The 20,068-nt window shown below is 38.5% G+C and overlaps 1 protein-coding gene across 7 annotated transcripts in view; it reads right to left on the bottom strand.

Moving 5' to 3' along the window:
* The window catches only part of ppp4r4 (protein phosphatase 4, regulatory subunit 4), an 80,850-nt gene that overhangs the window by 26,039 nt on the left and 34,743 nt on the right, over nt 1–20,068 (bottom strand). For 5 of the 7 annotated variants that reach the window (XM_078406811.1, XM_078406813.1, XM_078406815.1 and 2 more), the window contains 7 exons: nt 19,747–19,820; nt 13,639–13,745; nt 11,617–11,724; nt 9,953–10,074; nt 5,870–5,992; nt 5,571–5,663; nt 3,023–3,192 (listed from right to left, as the gene is read on the bottom strand). In XM_078406811.1, coding sequence (XP_078262937.1) covers nt 3,023–3,192; nt 5,571–5,663; nt 5,870–5,992; nt 9,953–10,074; nt 11,617–11,724; nt 13,639–13,745; nt 19,747–19,820 — 797 coding nt within the window. The remainder of the gene's footprint in view (nt 1–3,022; nt 3,193–5,570; nt 5,664–5,869; nt 5,993–9,952; nt 10,075–11,616; nt 11,725–13,638; nt 13,746–19,746; nt 19,821–20,068) is intronic. The other 2 variants (XM_078406816.1, XM_078406818.1) reach the window with 1 other exon arrangement.

The following is a 20,068-nucleotide window of genomic DNA, read 5'->3' as shown; positions in this document are numbered from 1 at the left end:
GCTGCTGCAGTGGAAGTGGAGGTAGCCCGGGCTTTGCGCACGGTGCGTTTCCTCTAGGCCTCTGCAGTGCGTCTGTTCTCTGCTGCACGGGCTCCTGTGGTGAGCTTGCTACGCCAGGTTGGACGGTCCAGAGCAAGAGATTCCCAAGTGCTGAGGTTGATGTCCAAGTCTTTGAGGGACACTTTGAGGCAGTCCTTAAACCGTTTCTTCTGTCCTCCTACTGAGTGCTTGCCCTGACACAGTTCTCCATACAGAAGCAGTTTTGGCAGTCGACTCTCGGGCATTCTGGCTTGGGCTTTCCATAGGAGGGTGTAGACGCTGGGGATTCCGGCCCGTTCCAAGACCTCTGTGTCAGGAATTTTGTCCTGCCACCTGATGTAAAGGAGTCTGCGTTGGCAGCTCAAGTGAAAGTGGTTGAGCTGTTTGGCATGTCTGCTGTAGACAGTCCAAGTCTCTCTGGCATAGAGAAGAGTGGTGATTACCACTGCACGGTAGACCTTCAGCTTGGTGGTAAGGCTGAGTCCTCTCCTCTCCCAAACATTCCCACGAAGTCGCCCAAATGCAGCGCTGGCCTTAGCAATCCTGTTGTTGACCTCAGCGTCAATGTTCACCACTCACGAGAGTGTACTACCCAGATAGGTAAAGCTGTCGACTGCCTGTAGATTCTGCCCCTTCACTGTGATGTGTGGTTCCTGGTAGGGCTTTCCAGGCGCGGGCTGGTACATAACTTCAGACTTTTTGTTGCTAATGGAGAGACCAAAGTTGTCACACGCCTGTGAGAAGCAGTCCATTTCATACTGCATCTTCTGCTCTGTGCTGGCGTTGAGGGCGCAGTCATCAGCAAACAAAAAATCTCTGATGATGGTGAAGGAGACCAGATGGAGAACATAGTGTCATGATGTCAAGACAATAACCTAATCCTCAATATCAGCAAGACAAAAATGCTGGTTGTTGTCCCCAGGAAGGAAGGGGGGAATTGTGTTGAATACAATCCTGTCCTAATCAATGGAACTGTTATAAAGATGGTCAACAGCCTCAGGTTCTGTGGCATTATCACACTGATGTGGTGCTCTAGAAAGCACAAGGGTGTATTTACTCTCTTATTCTGCATTAGAGGATTTGGCACGTTGAACTACTACAGATGTGTTATAGAAACTATTCTAGTGGGATGCATCTCAACTTTGTTTTGTCAATTGCTCTGCTCTTGACTGCCTGGACCTACAGAGAGAGGTGAAGACAGCCCAGTCCATTAAAGGCTCATTACGTCCTTCCATCCAGTACATCTTCAGGGTGGGTTACATCAGGAAGACTGGTAATATGTCAAGAATGCCTGCCACCCTGGCACATCCTATTCCTCTCTTCTGCCTTCTGGGAGAAGATACAGGAGCTTGAAAACTTGGACGCCCACACTTAAGAATAGCTTCTTCCCCATTGTTATCCGATTCCTGAACCAATTACTTCATTCACATCCACATTCCCAAAGATGCTGTTGCAAACTCTTTGCTTTTTTGTCCTATCGTTGTTGTATTCATTGTGGTGTTTATCATTACAGTACGTATACTGTTTACTCTGTGAGCCTCACATGAACCAAAATTTCATTGCACCCTGGTGAATATGACAATTAACTAAACTGAAATCTAAATCTAAAATCTGATAACAAAAAGGTATTTAACTGTCCTTTAGTTTTGCTTCACGAAAAGCAAGTTCTGCACCCTTACTACTTCCTAAATAGTCCCATGTTGCTATTTAGTTAAAAACAATATAGAGTCTAAATATGATTTTAAAGTTACAATGCATTATCTTAAAATGAGAATTGGATTACATCATAATGCCTTGGTGCAATTTTATTTTTATGTGTGCCCACACATGCAAATGGCTGTGCAATATACACCATGATTACAAATGGCCCTGATCAGACCACTCCTGGAATATTTTGTACAGGTGTAATGTCCATACCAAAGGAAGGTAAATGAATGGAGGGTTCATTGGATAGACGATTCACCGGAATAATTCCTGGGATGACAAGTTTGTCCTGTGCCCTTACTCTCTACAGTTTTAATAAATTACGGTGGATCTTATTGAAACAGACATAATTCTACCACCTTGTCGGGTTAGCTGCAAGGTTGATGTTTCACTTGGCAAATTTACCTGGACCCTTGAGTCAGGGTCTCAAACAAAGCAGTTGGCACTTGGGACTGAGGTGAGATATCTTCACCCAACGTGTAGTGACTGTTTGGATTTCTGTGCTCAAGACGGCTGTGGAAGAATGGTCTCTGAGTATATTTAACACACAGATCGTTACATTCTTGAATGTCAAAGGAATGAAGGGAAAGGCATAAGTAAATAAAAATCATGCTGAGGTAAATGATCAGCCCCACTGACAATCTGAATGGCCTAATTCCTGTGTATTCCTGTACTCCTGAAGAATGATCCTGACCTGGTGTCACCTATCCATGATCTCCAGAGATGTTCTCTGACCCGCTGAGCTCCTCCAGCACTTTGTGTCGCTTCTCCTATGCATTCACTCTTTCTCCGTCGCTCCCCCATCCTTGTCGTCCTGTTAGTTTCACTGTTCATATCCCTTCGTTATCACCTCTTCCACAGCCAACAATGGACCATTGTGGGCTCCACCTTTCCTTGGTCATCAGTGCCAGCTCTGATTGTTCTGCACCTTTTCATACCTCTAGTTTCCCTCTCCCCTGACTCAGTCTGAAGAAGGGTTTCAACCCGAAATGTCACCTATTCCTTTTCACCAGAGATGCTGCCTGACCCGCTGAGTTACTCTAGCACTTTGTGTCTATCTTCGGTGTAAAACAGCATCTGCAGTTCCTTCCTACACTAAAAAGCAACCACAGCCTTTCCACAATATGTCAGACTAGCCACCACCTCATACAAGATGGAAGAAAAAGATGGACAGAAAAGGAGACTTTGAACAAAGAATTTGAAAAGAGTAAGAAAACACTAATAGACATGTTGGGAGGCTGGCAAGAAAGTTGTGTACAATTTTATTATCCATACTTACTGGCAAATTGTAGGCACAATTCTGTCTCACAGACGCATATTTTGCATCCATTTCTGCTGCATAGAACTGAGTCAAGTGCTCATTTTGACCATTTTCATGCTGTAGGCCTAATGTACTGAATTTCTTGTAGAAATCCAAAAACCACAAATGTTGTTCATCAGTTAAATTCCCTAAATGGGAAAGAAGGTTATAATTGATAAGGTGATAGAGAATCTCAAAATCACCTTCACTGCCATCAGATTGACTATCTAATTATCTATCTCCCTCCCAAACACGACCCGATAAATTTCCATCTCCACAAGCTCATTCCAATAGTTTTTGCACTTAGCACAATGATTATAGTTTCTTACTGCTCTTTAATAAATTCCATCTCTAGCGCTCTCTTTCCCCTTTGTTTTGTTTCCAGTATCTTCCTCTTTCACATGCATGCTTACCTTTAGTAAAACAGGGTAGATGTAAAGGGTATCAAATGAATCCATTCTCTATTAACATTTATGATATTATTGTCCTTGCCAAACTTCCTTAACATCACAAGGCTATTCCATCTCCAGAACAAATTCAGTCCCTCTTAGATACACCAGCTATTCTCAATGCATACAAGACTCTTCCTCAATAGCTCGTATTAAATATTTTTGGAGAGGGCCTCTGCTGCAAATTATCACAATCTAATTCTTTCATGAGTGGGACGACTCACGTACACATGTGAAGGCTCTAAATAATAAGTATTTAAATAGAGACATGGCCCAAATAAAACATACTTTTAATTACAATTTGGCAGATCAGTAATATGACTGTAGGTATATTTTGGAAACAAAATCCATTAAAAAAAGTTGTATCATCATTTGAGAGGCATACATTAGAAAGGTAAACATGAATATGAAACTAGTTTGCAATGAATAAAGGAAATTTGTTTCAGTCCAAATTCCACTATTCTAACTATAGGAAAATAACACGACAAAGTTTTGGATAATAATGTGATGCAAACAAAGTAGCAAACATTTGGGAAGTAATGACTGTACAATAATTACAAATGATGTGACAAATGACATATTATATTAGTTAAAATAAGCAAGCATCAGAAGAGAGAAATAAGAAGGGTCTCGACCCGAAACATCACCCATTCCTCCTGAGATGCTGCCTGACCTGCTGAGTTACTCCAGCATTTTGTGAATAAAAAGAATTAATATCAACTATATACTAAAAATAAGAGTGTGATCTGAAGGTCAGAGGTCAAATCTATGAAAAAGGAGATTAGATCAAAATTGCTAATGAAAAATTAAAAATAGAAGCACTTAGCAATATAAACTATGGAAAAGAAATATCTAACAGGGAAATTTGAAACGCTGAGAGGGGGGCATAACAGAAATCCAGCAAATAAATTATTGCTTTATTAAAAAGCTTTTTGTAGTTAAGAAGATAACTATGAATGAAGGAAAGCAGTGTGGAAACAATCAGGCTTGCAGTTCAAATAAAGAATTATAGGTGTTGTCCATTATATTCCCCAAGTATTTCCTTGGTTTTCAAAGAGTGGTGAGTATTAGAATTAAATATTCAGAGTGGCGAGTGCAGAGTAGTTAGCATCAAACCTATTTGGTTTTCATACAAGCAGCTAATGACATCTGTTGAAGTTCTGACAATGTTTAATGATAGAAGCATAAAAGTTAAAAAATAAAAATACCTCTTCAAAAGAAAAAAAAAATCAAAGCAAGCAAATGAAATTTTCATAACCAAGAGTCTATAAACACACCGTAGAACGTCTTTACCTTGTTTAGACCAAATAAGGAATATTGAGACAGTCAGGCAGAGTTGAGGAATCATATATGAGCCAAATAGAAAGAATGATACTTTTACCAGATGCATTTACCAGAACGATACTTGAATTCCCATGGATCAAATTGCAACAAATAAATTAATTATGGAGTGACTTGAAATTTTCAAAATACCGAGTCACACCAGATTCATTGTCACACTAAAGGGAACTGATAGAGTTGAGATCAAACTGTTTCTGCTCGTTAGAGACTAAGAGGCAGAATGTGGAAAAAATTGAGCATACTAAGTTAGGAAATACTTCTAAATGCAAATAGGACCAGAAATCTGGAAAGATCTGCACTTAGTAATTGACACAAGATTATACTTAAAATAGGGAATGATAGGAAATGGTATGAACAATGGTAATTAATCATAGTATAAAAATATGGAAACAGACCAGTCAGCTCAATCAGTCCATGCTGACTGAGGTGCTTATTAACAATACTTCCAATTTCCTGGATTTGGAAAATATCCCTCTGTTCCTCTCCTATTTATGTAATGGCCACATGGTTTTTAAATGCTGTGATTATACCTGCGACTATCATCTCCACTGACAGCTTGTTTCATATACTCAGCCTGCTGTCAAAAACTTCTTTCAAATATTTCTCCTTTCATCTTAACCCTATGTCCTCTAATTTTAGACTCTCCTGCTGTTCGTAAAAGACAATCTACCCTATATATGCCTCCCATAACTTTATAAACCTTAAGCATGTTCTCCCTCAGTATTAGTTGACCTCACAATTGTCTGGATTCAACTCCATCTGCCACGGCTCTGCTATGTTTTCCATCTGATTTATGTTCCTCTGTATCCTTGGGCAACCAACAAGACCATCTTCACAGGGACAAAGGGAATGTATGAAAAGAGAAAACTGGAAAAATTCAAGCAGTCAATGTGAAATACAATTATCCATTGACAATAATAGAGCAGATATGGAGAAATGAAGGAAACATAATACTTAAGACTGAAGCTGTTTATACATTTTAAATAAACAGCTAATGCTTAAACCAACAGCATTGTTTATAAGATCTTAGCTTTACCTGAGAGACCATGACAGAGCTTCCCCAGTTGGTGTGACAATGGTGCAAGGATAGTCTCATCTGCTTTGAATGATTTTTCACAAAACATCATCACCAAGGGAAATATAATTTGAGTCCGGTCATCTAACAAGGAAAGAGAAAATAATATTTTACTCCCATTACAAGAGGGTAATAGATAATCCTATACAAAAAAGCACCAATGCAAGTCATTTGACCAAATACAAGTGCTAAATATTAACATGACAAATCTCAAAACACAATTCATTTGCTATGAAGTTAAAGTGAGCCAGATCTTGCAGATAAATGTTGATGGTTCTGAACAGAATGGCTAGCAGTTCATCATTTAAAATGATGATGTCCCGGCCTTCAGGTGTGCACTGTCAAATATAGAGTCCCAAACCTACTGCACAACAGATAGTGCCACATCTCAGGGGTCAGGGATATCAGGGGTTTTGGGGAGAAGGCAGAAGAATGGGGTTAGGAGGGAGAGATAGATCAGCCATGATTGAATAGCAGAGTAGACTAGATGGGCTGAATGGCCTAATTCTGCTCCTATCACTTATGACATGATCTACCATTGTGCTCCAGTACAAGAATGCTAGTTTAGTTTGGTTTATTATTGCCATGTGTACCGAGGGACAATGAAAAGCTTTTGTCGTGTTCTTTCCAGTCAATGACTATACATGATTGCAATCAAGCCGTTCACAGTTTATAAAGGATAAAGGATACAACATTTAGTGCAAGATAAAGTCCAATAAAGTCTGATTAAAGATAGTTCAAAGGTCTCCAATGAGGTAGATGGGAGGTTAGGACCAAATTCTAGCTAGTGAGAGGATGGTTCAGTCGGGAAGAAACTGTCCCTGAACCTGGAGGCGTGTGTTTTCAAACTTCTGTACCTTTTGCCCGATGGGAAAGGGGAGAAGAGGGAATGGCTGGAGTGAAACTAATCGTTGATTATGCTGGTGGGCTTGCCGAGGCAGCTTGAAATATAGATGGGAGGGAGGTTGGTTTGTGTGATGATCTGGGCTACCTCCACAACTCTCTGCAATTTCATGCGATCTTGGAAAGAGGTGTTCCCAAACCATGCTGTGATGCATCCAGATAAAATGCGTTCTACGGCACCTCTGTAGAAATTGTTGAGGGTTGTTGGGAACATGCCTAACTTCCCTCTAAGGAACTAGAGGCTTCGGTGTGCATTCTTGGCCACAGCTTCCAAGGTAAGTTGCTGGTGATATTTATTCTTAAGAACTTGAAGCTTTCGACCATCTCGACTTCGGGGCCATTCCAGGGTGTGTTTGCTTCCTGAAGGGTGTGTCTGCTTCCTGAAGTCAATCATAATCTCCTTTGCCTTGCTGACATTGAGGGAGAGGTTATTGTCCTGGCACCATGTTACGAGGTTCTCAGTCTCCTGCCTAGACTCCATCATTAGTTGATATCCAGATCACTACAGTGGTGTTGTTTGCGAACTTGTAAATTGAGTTGGTTTATTTAGCTGCACAATCATGAGTGTATAAGGAGTATAGTAAGGGGCTGAGAATGCATCCTTGTGGGACACTAATGTCGATGATTATCGTAGATGATTTTTCACTGAAATGAATGGGCACCCTTGTGTACTAATCACATTGCCAACCACTTGGCCCATGCCTCTACTGTGCCAAGAGATTCATGAGTTCATCAAGACTCTTCTTAAATGGTAGGTAGACACAAAATGCTGGTGTAACTCAGTGGGACAGGCAGCATCTCTTGAGAGAAGGAATGGGTGACGTTTCGGGTCGAGACCCTTCTTCGGACAAGTCTTCTTAAATGGTGTCAACAACCCATCCTTAACCATTATTTCAGGCAGTAGATTGCAGGTACTTATCATACTCTGGTTGAAGAAGGCATCTTTACCCTATACCCTTGTCCTCAAGTTTTATCTGCCTCTGATATGGGGATACGTTTCTTGCAGTCTACCTATTCATAGCTATCATAATTTTATGTATTTCATATCCAAATCATTAATGTCGATGACAAAAAGTGAAAGATCCCAGCACTGATTCCTGTGATTCATCACTGGTCACAACTTTGCAATCACAACAACGCCCTTCCATCATCATACTTTGCCTCCAACGTCATAGATATATGAACTTTCAAACTATCTCAATCTTTATCAATATTCTCTGCATAATTATACAAATCGCTTGGAGGTTGAAGATTTCATAGTATCCAAATGGAAAAGCAAACATGATCCTGAATGCTATTTTTGACATAAAGTTCCATTTACCACATGACCAAAATTGAATAAGTATGCAAACAAGAAACACAAGGAACTGCAGATGCTGGAATCCAGAGCAAAATACAAAATGTTGGGGTAACTCAGCAAGTCAGAGTGGAATGGATAGGCAATGTTTTGGGCAGTACCCTTCCTTTATAAAATATTTGGTTTACAACCAGACCTGAAGATAACTAAGAATCATAATTTTTAGTTTCCAAAGTATTTTGTTTTCATATAACAATCTGAAGTTCATCTTAATAAACAAGAACGTGTGTACTGACTTCCTCGATCAGTTACTAATTTCCACATTCAATTTAAACTTTAATGAAGTGTTTCCACCTATTCATAAAGTAAGAGGTTTTTGCAATCTCTCTTTTGCCTTCTCATACATAACACTCAGTTCAGTCCATCATGGACATAACTCTGCTCCACCGTCAAAAGCATCCTAGGAATGATTGGGTTAACATATGATGAGTTTTTGAAGGTACTGGGCCTGTACTCACTGGAGTTTAGACGGATGAGGGGGGACCTCATTGAAACTTACGAATAATGAAAGGCCTGGATAGAGTGAATGTGGAAAGGATGTTTCCACTCGTGGGAGAGTCCAGGACCAGACGCCATAGCCTCAGAATAAAAGGACTTACCTTTCGAAAGGAGATGAGGAGGAAATTCTTTAGTCAGTGGGTGGTGAATCTGTGGAATTCATTGCCAAAGGTGACTGTGTAGACCAAGTTTATGGATATTTTTAAGGTGGCAACTGACAGATTCTTGATTAGTAAGGGTGTCAGGGGTTATGGGGAGAAGGCAGGAGAATGGGGTTGAGTTGGAAAGATAGATCAGCCATGATTGAATGGCAGAGTAGACAATGGGCCAAATGGCCTAATTCTGCTCCTAGAACTTATGAACATCTACATGAGTCAATGTCTCAAGAAAGTACCATCTATCAATCAACAGGGATCCCAACCATCTGGGCCATGCCCTCTCCTCCTGCGATCATTGAGCAAGAGATATAGAAGCCTGAAGACCTAATACCACCTGCTTCAGGTATAGCAACTTTCCTACAACCACTAGGTTCTTGAACCGACACAACACTAATCCTATCTTAGCAACAAAATGCGACAAACCAACTCTTGCACTACCATTGACTTGCTTTCTAATTGTGATTTGCACAGTAATTTTCTTTTCATGTATAATTTATGTTTTTTGTGTATCCGAGTCTATGATGCTGCTGCAGGTTTTCATTGTACTTGTACCATGCACTGCACTTGTGCATATGACAATAAACGACATGACTAAATCACAGTCTATTTGGATGTTGAGTTAATGACTTATTTAAAACAAAGTAAATGAAAAATTTGGGATACAGAAGAGGTAAGATAATTTATTCATTGTAAAACACAGCATTTTAATTAAGCATTTTCTATACTGACAAGGATTCTTATTCTACAGTTGCGAGCTTTGTAAAATTTCCCAGGGAAGCAAGATTATCAGTTGCAACTTATTTCATGTATTAGTAATTTTAAACGCATAAAATTGCACAAGGGTGACAGTACGTGATTTGCTGGATCTCGTAATATCCATATGAATGGATTTTAAAAATATATAATCAAATAATGAACAAATTCCATTAAATCACTCCCAATAAACACAGTCATATAATGCCATATGACAGATTCCTTGGTATGATTTGAAATTTCATTTGAAATCTGTTAATGTACAAATGGGAGTTAAAATATTCCTTTTATTGTTAGCGGTATTCAATATTTAGAACGTACTAGGTACTTGAATTTTTTGCAAACATATTTAGTCACTGTATCACATTAACTTACCACTGTCAAACATCACAAGTAGGTTAACAATGGTGTCAAATGCAGCAATGCGTACACTGCTCCCTTCATCTCTGGCCAATTCCACTAATTCAGGAAGTATCACAATCTTCGTCTGTTCAACACTGTTATGACAATCAAAACACATGTGTATGGAAAGATTTACCTTTCCTGTACATTCTATTCTTAATTTTCAAAATTACCTACATGTAAATCATTGCAGTAAAATGGAAGCTAATAATTTGCATAGAGGTGTCAAGAATAAATTAAATTTGCATGATTACAGTTTAATCTTAATTAATTTCCATAACAGAAAGGAGTAACATCTTTATTGCTGATGTGTATCGAATTGAATGGTCTAGGATTTTTGCAGGCAGCTTTCTCTAATTCACTGTTCACTTCTGACAGCAAAATGCAAACCCCATGGTATAATTGGAATTCAAATTAAAACTTATCAATTCAAAAGTGGATCAAAATGTTATTTTATTACTATCAAAATCCATTTTTCTAGAACTTACTGCATATTGAAATGATTTAACTTCCTGAAATAATCTGAATTCATTAAATAATCAGACCTCATTGAAACATATAGAATAGTGAATGCGTGGATAAAGTGGATGTGGAGAGGATGTTTCCACTCGTGGGAGAGGCTAGGACTAGAGGTCATAGCCTCAGAAGTAAAGGACGTTCTTTTAGGAAGTAGATGAGGAGAAATTTATTGGTGAATCTGTGGAATTCTTTGCCACAGAGGGCTTTGGAGGCCAAGTTGGTGGATATTTTTATATCAAGTAGATTCCTGATTATACAGGTGTCAGAGGTTATGGGGAGAAGGCAGGAGAATGGGGTTAGGAGGGAGAGATAGATCAGCCATGATTGAATGGCAGAGTAGACTTGCTGGGCCAAATGGCCTAATTCTACTCCTATCATTTATGACCTCATGAGAATTACAAAATATTTCTGCTTGGTTAATTTTTACTTCAACGCAAAAAGTGACAATTAAACAATCATCCAAATTACACTATTTTATAGGATAACATTTAGTTTTAAAATAAATGTTTAATCTATATTGTATCAATGTAGAAATTAAGAATAAATGACCAAAAAATGTCAAACAATTTCAACACAGTATAAATATAATTAATAAACTGTGCTTCTTTGTTAAAACATTGGGCAATTTATAAAGTTGAAGGTCATTACACAACTTACAAAAAATCTTACATTAAGCAATGTTAAGAATAAAAGGCACACCAGATTAAATCCACATAATAAATTCATTTGATAATATCCTAATCTCGTTTAAATAGCCATGTTTATGACATTGAGCTGCTTTAATTGGAATAATTGCTTAGTTAAATTCATTGCAATTGTTCAGTTATGTTTTTATTGATTGTATTGTAATTGTATTCGAAATTAACATAAATGTATACACTCAAGAGTGCTGGAGTAACTCAGCGGGTGAGGCAGCATCTCTGGAGAACATTGATAGGTGATGTTCCAAGTCGGGACTCTTCTTCAGATCCATAACATTGCCAATCTATGTTCTCCAGAGATGCTGCCTCACCTGTTGAATTAATCCAGCAGTTGGTGTTTTTTGTAGCAAACCAGGATCTGCAGTTCCTTGTATCTGTAGATTTATCCATGTTTGAATCATAAGTTACTATATTTACCCAATTCCTTGTGCTATGTATTCCAGCTGTCGACACATACAAGAGCGAACTTCATATTCTACATCCTGACAAAGTGATCTCACTAGAGGCAAAATATCACGTTTTATTCTGCAAAGACAATATAACCATTTAGATGTTTTGTATTTTGTAATATAGTTATAATAATCAACTTCAGTGTAATGCATTTTATAACACATAAAGGAATGGAGAAAAGATGCAAAAAACAAGTTGTAACCTAAGTGTGGATGCGACATTCTTTATGCACCAACATAACTATTTCCAATATAAACTTTTTATTTCACATTCTTTTTCTTCACATTTTCAACAAAGCAAATATAATTACGCACATCAATACTATAAGAACACTTGAATTGAAAGGCTAACACACTTCATATGGTCATTTATACTAAATTTTACAGCAAATTATATTCATACAATCGCTTTAAAATTGGAAATGCACCTGTATTTGACAGATGTTGGTCAAAGGCATTAAAGAGAGATTAAAGAACAGTCATTCAGTTAAAATGGCATAATTTAAAGCTAACTAAAAGTATCACTGAAAATATGGATTTTGAGTTAGAAGTGATTTAAATCAAGGTGACCATAATCTTTGCTACCAGAGACTGGGTAAAAGGAAATGGGAAAATGCAATAATGAAAAGGGAGGACTAAAAGATGATAAGTAAAAAAAGTGAAAAATAGTGGGAAAAGACGATGCCTTTTAGAAAATTGATATGTCAAAACGTATTACAGAAGTACAGTCATGAATGTAAAGGAAAGACAATTAAATTATACACAGCAGATTCCTACTACAACCAAAGTGGTAAGTCAAGTCAACTATTCTGTTTTGGTCACCCCTCTGTAGGAAGGCTATCATGAAGCTGAAAAGACTGCAGAGAAGATTTACGAGGATGTGGCCAGGACTTGAAGACCTGAGCTATAGGGAAAGTCTATTTAGACTTTACAGTAGGACTTTACTCCTTGGAACATAGGAACCTAAGGGATTATCTTATAGAAGTGCAAAATCAGGAGGGGAATTGATAGAGTGAATGCAAAGATTATATGACCTAGGGTAGGGGAAAATCAAGAACCATGGGACATAGGTTTAAGGTGAGAAGGGAAAGATTTAATAGGAATCTGAAGGGCAACTTTTTCACTCTTAAGGTGATTGAGCTGCCAGAGAGGTTGTTGAGGCAGATACAATAACAACATTCAAAAGACAGGTAAATGTTTAGGAAAAGTTTAGAGGGATGTGGATGAAATATGGACAAAAGGGACTAGCTTAGATGGGGCATCTTAGTCAGTTTATTCCATACAATTGCCATCTTCAGATCACCTTTAAATTTCTCTTCTCTCACCTTGAACATATGCCTTCTAATTTTAGACTAGCCCACCCAGGGAAAAAGACTGATTGTCTACCCTATCTATGCCCCTCATAAACATAATCTATATTCTATGCTGTTATAAATATCACTAAAAGACTCGAGCACTGACTTCCCTGGCCTGTGAAATGGTGCTCTAGGGAGGAAGACTTCACACCGCATCACCAATGCCTTAACATTCATGAACATTTAAAGAGCATTCATAAATCATGTATAGATCCAAGGGCTTGGTGTGCCAACAGCGTAGTCTCTCTGACTCCACTCCTTATATGTGAGTGATGGAAACCATGCATAGCAATTTCTGGGCTGGAGACCAAGCCCAGTATGATCCACCCTATTTTCTCCAGCAACGTGTGCTGCATAAAATAACCAATAACGTATTTTCATAAACCTAGAAAATTTAGCCTATAAAGAGAACACATTCAAATAAGATTTTGGTCATTTTTGACATCCCACAAAACTTAAAGTAACTAGAGAATACCATTAAAAACGACATTAAAATAGCAAACTGTATTCAGTTTGTTAATATGATAAAATATTTAATCATAGAAGTATGATGCATACGTATTAGATTGCATGTATATCAGATCATTGCAATTAGCAAGGATCTTAGCACTGATGAAAACATCCATTTCACTTACATATGAGATTCAAATTTCCTGGAAACTTTACCCAGAATTTTGCAGCTGGCTAAACGTGACTGGATTGTCTGTGATAACTGAGCCTTTGAAACCAGTGGAGACAAAATCTAAAAAAAGAAAATTTACTGAAAACAAACAGTTTTTAAGCACTAGAAGACAAATATATTGCTTACAATAATAGTTTGTATTGCAATTTTAACCAACAAAAAAAAATCACCAAAACTGCATTTGTTTGCCAAGAAAGGAGAGAAACCTTTAGAGACAAATATAAGGGGCAAAATGAATTTGCATAAGGAAAAGTATTAAGTAAAAACTAGCAGTGGTTTTGAAAGCAAATCATATTTTATAAATTTACTTTTTGTGGAATTAATGAATGAAATTGATGATAGTGCAATTAGATCATACAGCAAGAACATCAAGTACCCATTTATTCTAATCACCTACCAGCACTTTGTTCATAGCCTTTTATGCCTTGGTGGTTCAAGTGCTCATCTAGATACATCTTACACGTTGTGAGTCTACATGCCTCCACCAAGTAATAAGTCACCATGTTCCAGATTTCAGCCCTTCAAACTTCTTCATTCTTACTCTAAACCTGCATCCTCTAGTTTTGGACTTTCAGGGATGGGGGGGGGGGGGAGTCAAGGTGGCAGAAGTTTCCTATCATCTACTGCATCTATGCCTCTCAAATTTTTTAAAACATCTATAAAGTTCCCCCACATCACAATCTCACTTTCGAAGAAAATCAAATCCAGCCTCTACAGTCTGTATTCACAACTGAACCACTCCAACCCAGAAACCATGCTCGCAAATCTCCTTTGCACTCTCTTCAGTACAATCACAGCCTCATTTTTATAAAATTGTGCCTAATTTCTCTGCTCTTGCATTTTGTGCCCTAGCTAATGAAGGCAAGTATCACGTAAGCCTTCTTCACCACCTTGTCTACCTATGCTGCCATCTTCAGGAATCCTTGTACTTATGCAACAAGCTTCCAGATCCTCAATGCTCCCTGAAGCTCTAACATTCATTGATATTGGTATTCATATCAGTTTATTCTTATCACTGAAATACAGTGAACAACTTTGTTTTGCAAGCTATCCAGTCAAATATTATACAAAAATACAATCAAACCATACTCAAATGCAACAGGTGGTGAAAAGAGAAAAATACCAGAGTATTTTGGAATATGTAGTAGTGCAGCTTTATAGTGTCACATCTACAACAGTGATACAGCCTCATTTCTTACTCTTTTCTAGTCCTCCTAAAGTGCATCACCTCGTATTTATCAGGATTAAATTCCATCTGCCATTGTTCTACCTATTTCACCAGATTTAAGGACAGCTTCTTCTCCAAAGCTAGTAGACTCCGAAACCAATCGCCTCTTTCACATCCATTCCCAGAGGTGCTGCCACGTACCCTTACTCTACCTCATTCTGTTATTTTCTGCTGACCATTAGGAGACATGCAGTGTAACCCAAGCAGAGTGATATCCCCTTATTATTAAACTCTACCCATATGGCCTCATTTGAAGTGCCTTCATAAAATCATAAGATCATAATTGATAGGAGCACAATTAGGCCATTAGGCCCATCAAGTCTACTCCACCATTCAATCATGGCTGATCTATCTCGCTCTCCTAACCCCATTCTCCTGCCTTCTCCCCATAACCTCTGACACCTGTACTAATCAAGAATCTATCTATCTCTGCCTTAAATATATCCACTGACAGCCTCCACAGACTTCTGTGGCAAAGAATTCCACAGATTCACCACCCTCTGACTAAAGAAATTCTTCCTCATCTCCTTCCTCAAAGAACGTCCTTTAGTTTTTGAGGCTATGACCTCCAGTCCTAGACTCTCCCACTAGTGCAAACATCCTCTCCATATCCACTCTATTTCACTATTCTGTACATTCAATGAGGTCCCCCCCTCATTCTTCTAAACTCCAGCGAGTACAGACTCAGTGCCGTCAAACGCTCCAGGATCCCCTTCCCCATGATCATTGTAATTCTCTCCTTAATCAACATTGCAATGCCACATCCTTTTTTGTACCCGCACCCTCCTGCCACACCTGAAGATTCTCTACCTTGGAATGACACCGTGCCAATCCTACCCTTCTTTCAATTGTGTTTCCTTGAAAGCAAAAGTACCGCATTGCAATGTGTTGAGCAATGTGTCTTAAGTCTATTTGCCTTACTTTAGAGATATATTGTATTATACAATGCAATTTTGCTCAACAGTCCTCCCATGTGCCTTACCAAGCCCATGTTTTTCTGTAATAAACTTTCAAAGTATCACAATATTGCAAAATTAAAGCTGAAGTGATTAAAGGGACAGCCAGTGATATTTACATTATTTCTGTGGAGATTATAACCATTCCAAGATGCATCACTGAGGCATAATCAAACAAAATTTACCAGACAGCTGCAAAAGGAGTTATTACGGTAGATGATCAAAATAATCAAATGGGCACATCTTAGAGAGTAGCCTATGGAGTTTCAGTAGATGGCTGAAAAACTTATGCAGGAAATTCCAAAATGCAAGTCGTTCACAGCAGAGACCATGAGAATACAAAACTCGGGAAAGTACAAAATGGCAATAATTAGTGGACAATGAATCTTAGGTGTGTTGCAGCACTGGAAGGACAAATGGAGAAAAATGAGAATCTTCAAACGGAGGCAGAGCAATAACAGGAGTTGAAGAGGATCCCAGTTGTTTTTGGATGGTATTACATATAATTAGTACTGAACAAAAATTTCATTGAGCAATATTGATGACATTTACCAAATGTAATTGTATTTTGTGCTATCTAATTTCACCTAAATGTCTCCAAGTCTGCAGTAATGTTTTAATGTTGCAAGGCAAGAATATAAAACTGATGGTTTGACTGTGATTTTAAACTGCTTGTTCTGAAATCAGTAAACTTAGATTTTAATTACACCGGCCAGGATATAGGCAGCAAAATTTCAATTACTTTATTTTTAAGAAGAGTACAGCATTGAAAGCAGTCAGGCTATGTTTACATAATCAGATCAGGTGATTAAAAAAAGAGTGGGTGATGCAAAGAGGGTAAGAATTATATTATTTTACAGAGGTGAAGTTAGGGGACATTAGTCCTTGGCTTCAAATATAATGCCGAGGTTGTGCATTGCCCTGGTTAGACACAGTCAAAACTATTGGCGTGTAAAATGTGGATTGCGACAGAAAAGCAGAGCTTAGAAACATAGAAAATAGGTGCAGGAGAAGGCCATTCGGCCCTTCGAGCCTGCTCCGCCATTCAATATGATCATGGCTGATCATCCAGCTCAGTAACCTGTACCCTGCCTTCTCTCCATACCCCCTGATCCCTTTAGCCACAAAGGCCACATCTAACTCCCTCTTAAATATAGCCAATGAACTGGCCTCAACTACCTTCTGTGGTAGAGAATTCCACAGACTCACCACTCTCTGTGTAAAGAAATGTTTTCTCATCTCGGTCCTAAAAGACTTCCCCCTTATCCTTAAGCTGTGACTGGAGGTGTGAATAGGATAACTTTTGATTTCTCAATAATTAGTTGGAGAGCTTTTTCTTTATTCAGTATTGGATGCTGGGCTTGCATTCTCTCAATGTGGAGACGATTATGAACTCAAAAGAAACCTGAGAATAAGATGGACGAGTATCAACAGCACACATCTGGAAAAAGACAATGCATTTTTGAAATGGATGGTGAAAAATAGCATAAATAGTGGGAAATTATTAACCAACAATAGATCCTTGGGGGCATAGTGGAGTGAATAGTGCAGAAGTAATTTGCCATTACAAGTCAGTTTCTAGCTGAGACTAGCAAGGTAAGAACTGAATAAATACCAGCCTGCTGGATGACAATCAGAAAGTATTGGGGAAAAATGCAGTGGTCAACTACCGTAAATGTCAATTCAGATCAAGAAAAATGAGAAGGAAGTGTTTATTTTTGTTCCAATCTCAAGGGATGTCATGTGCAGCTTTGAGGAAAAATCCATTTTGATGAAAGAGACAATAATCTGATGGAAGCAATTAAAAAACAGATTTCCAATATGAAAATAAAATGTCCATTATACATAGAAAATCGTACATAAAAATACAATTCCTAAAGTAGAAGGTTGGATAGGTAGACAGATGGTAAATAAATTGGTACAAGTAAAGACCAGGAATCTGAGATAGGTTGACAAAAACAAAATCTAAAGGACAGAAAGCAGAGATTAGTGATAACTAGATGATTTTCAGACATGGCAGAACTATACATTGGTGCTCCCCAGTGGTCAGCATTAAGATTACTGCTGATTCAGAATTAAATTAATGATCTGGACAATGATGTATGGGGCATAATTTCAAGTTATGCAGAGACTAAAGAACTCAGAAGCAAAATAATCGATTAAGAGGATTGCAGAGTAAGGTAATTAGAGTCTCCCCTAAACAAAAATCATGGTTGAAGAGAGATTCGCTTTCTGCTAAAGTCCAAATCCAAGGATTTCAATAAGAACTATACCAAGTGGGCCCAAACCTCTCCTGCATTGGTGCAGAACCCTCTCCTCCCCCCCCCCCCCCCTCAACTCTCCCCCCTCTCTCCCCTCCCCTCCTTCCCCCCTCCCTCCCCTCCCCTCCTGCTCCCCCAACCCCCCCACTCCATCCTCCTCAACCCCCCCTTATCCTCCCTCCTCCTTACCTCCCCTCTCCCTCCCTCCCTCCTCCCTCCCAAGGAGACAGATTTAAACTTTAAAATGCGAATAACTTAAAAAATATAACACTGATTTTGATGCAACTTCTTCCATTAGCACCAAAGGGACGACGGTGAGTAAGGTGTGCCTAAAATTGTTGGGCTATCGTGTACCGTTTTGGCTGTAGTTCAGGAACAAACAAACAAATTGCACTGCAATTGCATTTCAAGTATGATCTCCAACAGGCTATTAGGAATGCTAAGACTCTTCTAAAACAAGCTGCAGGCTCAATTTAATCAAGTGAATGCCAAGCGACTGGCAGGGCCTGAACACTAACATACCTACAAGTCAAAATTGGGGGACGATCTCTGGCAACGATGAGCAAACGGCCTTTACACCCATTTTGAACAGGTAAACAAAGCTTCACCAAGGGCCTTTGTCCCTTCCCCCACTGGCCCTGACCTGTACATCTCTGCGGCAGAAGTCAGATCAACTTTCACAAGGATAAACTCTCAGAAAGCAAACAGCCCAGATGGACTCCCTGGACGAGTTTTGAAATTGTGCGCCAATCAACTGGCCAGTGTTTATGGGCATCTTCAACCATTTACTTCAACAGTCTTCTGACCCCATATGCTTCAAGCAAACCTCCGTCATTCTCGTCCTCAAGAAAAATAAAGTGACCATACACTTTTAAAATGGGTGCAGATAAAGAGCTAGATTTCATTGGATGTACACAAATCTTTCAATGTGGCAGGAAGGGTTGAGAATACAGCTAATTACCAAAGTCAAAGTGCAAATTAGTTATGTTAAACACAAAATATTGACACAGCCTCAGGTGAACTACGGTGCTCAGATCTAGGCAAATTTAAAGACAGACAGTAAGACCTTGGAACAGGTGCCAAGATTTACTAAAGGAGAGTCTTCAGTTAAGTAGATAAAACTGCAAGACCAGATCATGTTAAGATGTGACCAGCAGAGCTTTTCAAAGTCACGAATATAGCTTCAATAGTCTAAATACGGTGGAACTATTTCCATAGGCAGAATGTCTTAATTATGAGCATAAAACTAAAAATTATTAACAAAAGTCATGAACACAAGGATTTGTTTGACACATAGCAAGAAATTGTGATCTGGCAAGGGCTTCCATAGTGACAACTGGATAAGTACTTGCAGGGGAAAAACAAACAGGAAAAGTGGAGGGGATTTTATAAATTGAACATGTCTGACAAAGATGAGGCATTTTTTCTTCAAAGTAGATATGAGACACAAAAGATAACACTTCAATATTATTATTGCCGTTCTAATGAATGACTGCAAAGTAGTACAAACACTTACCATCTTTCATTCGTATGCTGTCACTTTAATTATATACACATAATCAAGATATACTCGTACATGGAAACAACAAACACTTATTGTTTTAAATTTTCATTACCTCTTGCCTGATGGTTTCCTTTGGTAAAGCATTAATTACAGTCAGGAGAGTCTCCAACCATGCATTGCTGACCACTGGCCAAAAAAACAAACATAATAAACTGTGACAAATTAAACTACAAAATTATGGTTTTAATATATTACATAATTAGCTCCATTGTCCAGTTCTGCAAGCTAATACAAAAGCCATTCCTGGCACAAGCACAATTACTCTTTATTTCTATCCTGAAACAAAATAGTCTTACAACAAGAAACCAAAATCGAGACATTTCTTTTCATGGAAAAGAGCTAAACAAATTTGAAGTGTTCTTATATTAGTTAGT

The sequence above is a fragment of the Rhinoraja longicauda genome, chromosome 10 (genome assembly GCF_053455715.1).
Source record: "Rhinoraja longicauda isolate Sanriku21f chromosome 10, sRhiLon1.1, whole genome shotgun sequence".
Lineage (NCBI taxonomy): Eukaryota > Metazoa > Chordata > Chondrichthyes > Rajiformes > Arhynchobatidae > Rhinoraja > Rhinoraja longicauda.
This window is presented reverse-complemented; position numbering and strand designations above follow the sequence as displayed.